General features: G+C 32.3%; 1 protein-coding gene across 2 annotated transcripts in view; it reads left to right on the top strand.

Moving 5' to 3' along the window:
* The window catches only part of LOC137617191 (kelch-like protein 17), a 139,516-nt gene that overhangs the window by 105,928 nt on the left and 23,588 nt on the right, over positions 1-10,000 (top strand). For both annotated transcript variants that reach the window (XM_068347082.1, XM_068347081.1), the window contains exon 4: positions 6,175-6,296. In XM_068347082.1, coding sequence (XP_068203183.1) covers positions 6,175-6,296 — 122 coding nt within the window. The remainder of the gene's footprint in view (positions 1-6,174; positions 6,297-10,000) is intronic.

The raw sequence follows: 10,000 nt of genomic DNA, 5'->3' as shown, positions 1-10,000 counted from the left end.
AAGGTTACAAGAGATATAGATGCAGGGTTGTGAGATGATATAATTATTTGCGAAAGAAATGTGGTGACTAATAATTGCAGGTGCATGAAAAGTTAGATTTTGATAATGAAGAGTTTAATAACACGATCCCCGAAGTCTTTATAAAAGGATGAACTAATAAATAAAAATAAGCACGAAAATTATAATGCTGCTAAATGAACACCGAAAAAAAAAATTAAGAAAGGAATTTCATTAACAACGATGGAAGAATTTAAATTACTAGCTATGATGAGGGCTTAGAAGTACATGTAAAGGATAACCATGAATTAAACCCAGATATTGGGAAACCAGAAAGCTAGCTGGATCTGGTGAAGATTTAGAAGAAAAGAAGCGTCAGTGGAAACAAAATTTTGAACATAATGGATTTTGAGTGAACTCATCATCCTAGAAGTGAAATCTTGATATTAAGTTAAAGTAAAAAAGATAAGTAATAAGGTGTTTTGTTGCTTTGTTTAAATATTGCATATGGAGAAAGAAAGATTGAAAGATTGGAAAGTATAGAGAAACGACGAAATGGTAAAAGATTTATAATATTGTGATTTAAAAGATTAAGCAGTTTGGTAATATTATTATTATTATTATTATTATTATTATTATTATTATTATTATTATTATTATTATTATAAAGATTAAGCAGTATGGTTATGTTAATATTATTATTATTATTATTATTATTATTATTATTATTATTATTATTATTATTAGCTAAGCTACAACCCTTGTTGGAAAAGTAGGATGCTATAAGTACAAGGGATCCAACAGGGAAAATAGCCCAGTGTGAAAGGAAATAAGGAAACAAATAGATTAGTGCGCCTGAGCGTACCCTCAAGCATGAGAACTCTACACCAAGACAGTGGAAGATCATGGTACAAAGACTATGGCACTACCCAAGACTAGAAAACAATGGTTTGATTTTGGACTTGCTTTCTCATCTATCCTTGCCAAGAGGAAAGTAGCCATTGAACAATTATAGTGCGGTAGTTAATCGCTGGAGTGAAGAAGAATTGTTCGGCTGATGTATGAGAAAAAAAGGAGAATGTGGAAAGAATCGACCAGACTATTCGGTGTATGTGTAGGCAAAGGAAAAAGATGAACCGTAATCAAGAAGGGATCAAATGTCAAAGGAATCAATAACTCTCTAGCGGTCGTATCCCAGTGGGTGGCTGGTGCCCTGGGGAGAACGGAACAAGATATATTAGTAAAACAATTGTGCTCGAGAAGTTTTTGGAAAGAGGATGGGGAGACCGGTCAGGTATAGACTTTATGTGTTGCGAGAGGTGAAAATAAAAGGCAATATTTTCCAGGACGAATGGTAGCGTATACAACTCATGTTAAGTGGAGGAGCTGTGCGCATTTGGGTGGTCAAAGACATGCTGCCTATTATTATTATTATTATTATTATTATTATTATTATTATTATTATAAACTAAGCTACAACTATAGATGGAAAAGAAGGATGCTATAAGCCCAAGGGTCCCAACAAGGAAAAATAGTCCAGTGAGGAAAGGAAATAAGTAAATAAATAAACCATATGAGAGGTAACGGCCAATTAAGATATGATATTTTAAGAAAAGTAACAATATTAAAACAGATCTTCAATTTATAAATATAAAAAGAGACATGTCAGCGTGTTCAACGTAAAAACATTTGCTGCCGTATGGGATTCTTGCATAGGTTTTCATTCTGTATCAGGCAATTGAAATGGAAGTTTACATGCAGATATAGATCAGTCTCAAGAACACAATAAAGAGAACAATCTATTTTAGGTCTTAAACCTTTTAAGGAAATTTCGGCTTTAAAATGTTTATATCCTTTTCTATTTCCTTATATTTTTGGATAAATTTCCCCCTGGAAACTTGAAATATGAATTTATATGCATAAGTAAATTCTCCTTCCTGGTTGTACAGTATTCTGACCATCTATATATAGGACTAATAGTTTAGCTGGTCAGCAAATCCCTTAGGTTACGGACCAGTGTATTTCGAATCTAATCTGGGAATGAGGATTTCTTCAGTTTTTGTTATTTTCTCTCATTGGACAGTGAGTCATCCATAGGAGTGTACATATTCAGATGATAGTATACGTAAAATTCAACTGGCACTAAAAATAATCTCTGTGGAAGCAAATAAAGACTCCACGAAGAAGCAATGAATTGAATCGTCGAAGATACGCGAATAAAAGAACGTCTGGTTTGTTTTCATTTTTGAAGCCATTATGAGTTCCATGGAAAAGTATTTCCCAATAGACTTGAGTGGTTGACTTTAGCCTAACCCAACATATTTAGATGAATAGTAAAGATTGCAATTGTAAAGACAGTATATGTAAAATAAGAAAAATATTCATGTAAATAGACGATGATGTATATATGTTATAAATTGTAAGATTGTAAACGTGTATTTCATAATAATAATAATAAAAAAAAAAACTTATAGGGATTTTGAGAGGTTAAGCATTAGAGGTTCTTTGTTGAGAATTTCAAAGCCAATATTTTATATCTATTATGAATTCGATATAAACGTGATACGATTAAATTGGATTTGAGCTCCACAAAGAGAATAATACGCTTGGGTGCTAACAAGGCCTTGGGTACTAATTAGCCTCATAGGCCTACTACCGGCCTATATAGCCCTAATTCATAGATCCAATTCATTGTATGTGAATAAAGGACATCGGATCCCTTCAGCATACGTAATTTATACCGATTCAAAACTGAAACATTTTACCAATTTTTTGGAATAGTTTATTCTATTTTCTTTTTTCATTTTATTATTGTTATTGAATTTAGATGTTACATTAATATTAGATATCGTCACTTAGATATTATTATTATTATTATTATTATTATTATTATTATTGTTATTATTATTATTATTATTAATTGCTAAGCTACAACCCTAGTTGGAAAAGCAGAATGCTATAAGCCCTGGGGCTCCAACAGGGAAAATAGCCCAGTGAGGAAAAGAATCAAGGAGCAATAAAATATTTTAAGAACAGTAACATTAAAATAAATATCTCTTATATAAACTATAAAAACTTTAACAAAACAAGAGGAAGAGAAATAAGATAGAATAGAGTGCCCAAGTGTACCCTCAAGCAAGAGAACTCTAATCCAAGGCAGTGGAAGACCATGGTACAGAGGCTATGCTTCATTTAACTTGAAATGTATCTTGAAGATTTTCTTAAAGTCAATAGATCCAAGAATGCTAATTTTCCATCTTTTCACCATTCATTTGTTTTAATTTTATGCTAAGTACGAGAGATTTTGGATGACTGAAGAATGTATTAAAATCTCCCCTGCTATCATCCCAAAAAGTGAAAATTTCATCAATGTAGCACTGCCAACCGAATGGAAAAAAATGATGGAAAATTAACTCTATTGGACATACTAATTATAAGGGAAGCTTCAAGATTCAACTTCACTGTTTATAGGAAACCAACTTCTCTATTATTATTATTATTATTATTATTATTATTATTATTATTATTATTATTATTATTAGTAGTAGTAGTAGTAGTAGTAGTAGCAGCTAAGCTAAGCTACCATCCTTAGTTGGAAATGCAAGAGGCTATAAGCACAAGGACTCCAACAGGGAAAAATAGCCCAGCGACCAAAGGAAATAAATAAACTATAAAAAGCAATGAATAAAGGATATGAAATATCATAAAATCAGTAAAAATATTAAAATAGTTATGTCCTATATTAACTATGAAGAGAGACTCATGACAGCCTGTTCAACATAAAAACATTCGCTGCAAGTTTGAACTTCTGAAGTTCCACCGATTCAACTGCCTGATTAGGAAGGTTATTCCACAATCTGGTCACAGATGGAATAAACTTTCTAGAATATGATGTTATATTGAGCCTTATGATGGAGAAGGCAGCAATATTACAACTAACTGCATACCTATAGTCTATTCATTTTAGTGAGGCAGATTTGTACCGACTCGTAGGGGTGCCCTTTTCGCTCGGAAAAGTTTCCTGATCGCTGATTGGTTGGACAAGATAATTCTAACCAATCAGATAGCAGGAAACCTTTCCGAGCTAAATGGGCACCGCTGCGATTCGGTGCAAATGCGCCTCATTAAAAAAAAAATTGAGTATAGTACTACGTACAATACAAGATAGTTGTTTGGGAAGATCTAAATGCAAAATATAGAATAATGAAAAATATGTGACCGGCACAAAGAACTAACTGAACTGATATTTCTGTAACGATTGTAGTAGCTTACAATCTTTTTCATAGAGGATTGAGAATCTGTTAACATGCATACATAAATAATTTGAAATTGTACGTAAACAACTGTTACTTTTCCCTCCGTATACCATAGAAAAGCCATCAACAATATACTATAGAGATCATGCAGTGAGCAATAAAGGATTTCAAAAATTAAATAAAACTCCTTTATATTGAAAGTATTGAAAATATAAATAAGAATATTGAAGCTGATAACCACTTTAGTTTTTTTCATATCCAAAGACCATAGGATGCACTCTTATTAATGTTTACCAAAACAAAACAGATATCGAATCGGGAGCTACAAAATATGTGGAGATTGTGACAAAGTTTACTTGGGACAAACTGATCGCTTTCCATCTCAAAAGATCTGTCAAATATGGCTTTGGGAATTCTGGGTTTTTTATTTATCTTAGATTTAGAGACTGAGGCCTAAGGGTACACTCGAGTACACTATTCTATCTTATTTCTCTTCTTCTTCTGGTTTTGTTAAAGTTATTATAGTTTATACAGGAGATATTTATTTTAATGTCGTAACTCTTAAAGTATTTTATTTTCCTTTTTTACTTTCCTCATTGGGCTATATTTCCCTGTTGTAGCCCCTGGGCTTATAGCATCCTACTTTTCCAACTAAGGTTGTAGCTTAGCATGTAATAATAATAATAATAATAATAATAATAATAATAATAATAATAATAATGACGGTTTCCACCGCATTGTCGCAAATTCAATTATTGTTTCTGAAATAGTTCACACGTAACGCATGAACGATAATATAAACAATAGGTGAATTTGTGACAGTGCATATCAAACCGCGGTTGAAAGGGGCCAGTGTCAACAAGGCCTCAGGGCATCAGATTAACCAGTGAGTCATCTTTGTTTTTTATAAGTGCCAGTCCGTACTGGAAAAAGTCTGGAATTGCCCATCATAAACCAAACAATAATATGAATGAACAATGGAAATCCGACAGTGTGGACAACTTCCTTATGAATCCGATCATGATAATCTATTAAAACCAACCGCCAGGTAACCATCCTAGGTCATGACGTGAACCTCCAATCTTGTCGAAAATATAGAAACAAGAACGCATCTGGAAGGAATTAAATCTGAATGATCTTTCCCTTGTAGATCAACGAAAAATCAGCTTTTAAAATCATTTATAAACTGCGTCAATTATAATTCTCTCACTTTACACCGAGGAAAGGACCAATGTGTATTACCTGAAATATAGTTAATATTTTTATTTCCTTGGTGTATTATTTTATCCCTTAAAAGAAACACGCACACACGAACACACACATACACATACACACGTATATATGTATGTGTGTGTGTTTGTGTGCAAAAGAAGCATAGGGAAAAAGAAAATCTGAGTGAATCCTGACTCGTTTTGTCTTACTTCTTAAAATCCCAGAATCAAGCTCTTAACTGACTTAATAAACCGATGACTATGAAAGTGTCGAACATGGATATTCCGTCTCACACTCCTTGGATACTGAAGGATTCTTTGGTTGGGTATTCGTTGTAAAATGGTATATGCGAGGAGTCACCTGTCAGTGGATGGGCTCGGGGTTGGGAGGTAGTGGAAAAAAGAGAAGAGAGGTAATAAGCTGAAAATGAGACAAAGATGAATGTAAAATGATAAGCATAAGTGAATGCCCTGGAATGTTTTTCTTTCCTCTGGACCATCTGTTGCATGACTAATTAGATTATGCTGTTTGTCCTGGTGATTTTTAATTATATGTATTAAACCACTGCGGATGCCAATTAAAAGCCATAATCACATTTGAAGTTCTGTTCTGAAAATTCAGTTTTTAGAAAATGGCCTTTCTGTTACTTGTATATGGATTAAACATTTGTAATGTAGCAATTTCAAACGAGTTTTACATTTTTCCTCAGGTGATTTGGTGGAAAAGACGCAGGACCGGGTGGCCCTTCAGGAATTGGATGCCACAGCGCTCGAGCTATTGGTTGAGTATTCGTACACTGGTGAAATTGTCATTACCGAAGATAATGTACAGGTATGTCTGTTTCTGGATAGGTGGATAATTTGTACCCAAGCACACTAAAGTTCTTATGATTTCATCTCTCATCAGAAGTACTAACGCTTCCTTCTCTCTTACTATTTCTTATTTCTATAACTTCAAGCCGGCCACTGGTAAAAACATTTCACCAGCCAACTCCTAACTTTTAGACTTATGTTTGTGTCTGTAGATAAGTACCGATTGATAGGGTAAAATTTCATTTGAAAATGTTGAATCAAATAACATAGGTGGTACACTCCTTAACACTTATTTCTTCCTATAGTCCCTATGGACACGTAGTTCTTACATTCATTCAACAATCGTAAGTGATGTAGTATAGAGACTAATACATGAAATCCATATGTTTTTTTCTTCTACTGAAAATATTCTTTAATCTAAATACTAGGCAATTATTGAGTGCATTCATTGACGGGAATAGTTGATTTTGAGCACACAACTAACTCTTAGTCCTCAGGGGTGGATATACAAAACAATTTTTTACAGGAAGTCATGGCCATCCGCCATTGAATTAACACATTTGTTCATCGCGTATCCATGTTTTCCATCTGTTACCATCTGGAAGTTTTTCATAGCTCCATTCCTTTCTGTCTCTCTGGAACATCAAAACATCCCCATACACATATCAATATTTCATCCTCCGTGGTTATTCTGGGACAAACTCAGCTTACGGTCAGTGGACCCTCTAAACCATGAACTTAACAACACAGTTGTCAAAAATATTTTTTTTATTTATTTATTTACTTTTTTTAAAGCATCAATTCTAGACAGAACGGATACCAACCTTTCATGACAAAAGATAACGCAGTTCTCTCCAACACTGGATACCCATTTTGGACACCCCCACAGAAATACATTAAACCCTGAAAACCAATTTTGCTTTCACTTTATTTATTTTTAATCTGATATAGAGTATTTTTCCCATTTGGAGAAGGCACTCTATTTGTTTTCTAAAATAAAAAGGCCCTACCCAAATTCATCATTTCTTAGTAATATTATCAAGTAGATCCAAGGCCTCTAGAAACAGAATTCACCTGAATACTGCATAATATACTTCTTTTTTTCCCTAACAACATTGCCTTCCACTCGTAAAATAATTACACAAAACATAACAAATAGACTGCCCCAATGGTATACTCATAGATATAATTATTTGTAACATCCTTACCCTCAGAATAAAACACTCAACCCTTGTTAATAGCTTCTTGGGTGTGCTTTGGCAAAGTGTATTATGACTTCATATGTTAGTAATTTGACAGTGAAAAAATCCATAGTATAATCAGGGCTTATCTTATCGGATGTCATCGTTAAATTTTACTTCCTACTTAAAACGAAACTGTGTCGTTGAGTCATTATGAAGCCAAATATACAATTAGCTTTGTATATAATATGGTGCCTGTACTCACTAGATAATTATGATGTCTCCCTATTACTGAGCTGCGGCCATGATTCCTAGCTTCTTTTGTGACAAACTCAATATTTTTAGATTCAAACAACTACATGAAGCTTTGTTGATAATAAGATTATTCCTGCATTTTTCTGTTAAGGATGAGGTACGGTTAATAAATTCTTCCCTTAATTTATAGTTTATTTTACGCAAGAGATAGTTGCCTAATGGTATCATATAAATCTTGTATTTTCTGATCCATTTTGAACCAGGTTGTATTTAAGTCTCCGTATCCTTCTAAAAGTGGAAACAATGCTAATATTGGCTCTGTTAATTCTCTATGCGATTTGAGAGGCCTATCTGAATTTTAGTCTTCTCTTATTCATTCATTACTACTCGTTTTTTTTTTTTTTTTTTTTTTTTTTTTTTTTTTTTTTTTTGTATTGGACTGCTTTCTGTATTGAAGCCCTCAGACTTTCCGCATTTCGCTTGTAGTAATGATAAGCTTGATAATGGAAAATAATGAATAAAATAAGATTAATGACAATAGCTGACTCAAATATCATATGCCCTTTTAGGTCGGAAAAGTTTCCTGATCGCTGATTGGTTGGACAAGATCATTCTAACCAATCAGATAGCAGGAAACTTTTCCGAGCTAAAAGGGCACCACTGCGAGTCAGTGCAAATGTGCCTCATTAAAAAAAAATTATTATAGGCTTTATGATAGAAAACAAAAAAGAATTAAAGGAGATTTACCGAGTTTCAGTGAAAATACGTTATTGGTTATAACTTAGAAATAGATTTTTGTGTGTAGCTGCATATCTTACACATATAGTTGGAAAATTAAACTAATACTAGCAGATATCACCATCTCTTAGATGACGTTAAAAACACTTCGACCTCTATATCTTGATTAATTTGCGTTCCGAAACATTATTTGTATTCGTATTCTTTTCCTACTTGTCCTCAAGACCCACATCCCCTACTATTTTTTTCTTTGCATCTTCCTTTACTGTTTTTCCTTTTCATCCCCTTCACTTATGTTCTCCACTGTAAGTTATAGTAATGACTCTGTTTATCGTTATTTTCAAGAATAGTACCAAACGTACCCTTCTGATATTGCTTTCTCTTTTTCACTTACCAAGTCATTTATGTCTGTTTTTCATCTCTTCAAAATACTTATGGTCCTCCATGTATTTTCCTTTATACACAGATCTCCCCCCTCACCCGCCTCTCCCTTCATTTTTCGCCTTCCTCTTCTTTCCCTTTGTTCAACCATTTCTCTTCTGAACACTTTGAAATTACTCTTTGTTTCCCTCTTGTTACTTTTTTGTATTTTCCAGTAACTTTGGTTCTCAGATCAAATAGAGAGTATTACGACTAACTCCTTCAAAATATATGAATACACATATATAACATAGCCATTCATTATTCTTATATGAAATTGACTGCTGAAAAATTCTAGGAATATTTGCTTGCATTTCATGTTAAGGTGATTTTAGTCTTAATGTTTCTTGATCAGTTACCTTTTTAATTAATAATTTACTCTATAAATGAACATAGGCAAGTTGATATATATATATGTATGTATATATATATATATAAATATATGTATGTATATATATATATATATATATATATATATATATGTATGTATATATATGAATATACAGTATATATACATATATATATATATATATAAATATACATGTATATACATGTATATTTATATATATATATATATATATATATATATATATACATTTATATACATGTATATTTATATATATATATATATATATATATATATATGTATACATACATACATACATACATACATACATATATACATGTATATATGTATATATATATATATATATATATATATATATATATATATAGATAGATAGATAGATAGATATGTATATATAAATATTTAAATATATATATGTATATATATATATTTGTTTATTATTTTTCATTAAAATGGGTGACTTGCAAAGATACAAACATCAACCACAAACAGATTACCGAATTCAACCTTAGGAATATATATCCACTGAGTGATTTCGAGTCTAAGTACAGATTCCCGAAATCGACATTGACATTTCTCCATTTTCTGGGCAAAGTCTATTCCTTATAAGTTCGTATATATTCCCATCTGATCTAAAGAGCCTTTTCCTTTCCACTGAAGATGGTGGTGTACATAAATATTTCAGTGCCAATTTACAGGACATAGGTAAAGTATTTCTACTGTTACTCAACCAATGAAACTTATTTTATTCTCCTCTCAACA

This window comes from Palaemon carinicauda, chromosome 23, assembly GCF_036898095.1.
Source record: "Palaemon carinicauda isolate YSFRI2023 chromosome 23, ASM3689809v2, whole genome shotgun sequence".
NCBI classification, from domain to species: Eukaryota; Metazoa; Arthropoda; class Malacostraca; order Decapoda; family Palaemonidae; genus Palaemon; species Palaemon carinicauda.
The sequence above is the reverse complement of the archived record's forward strand: the minus strand, read 5'-3'. Positions and strand labels throughout refer to the sequence as shown.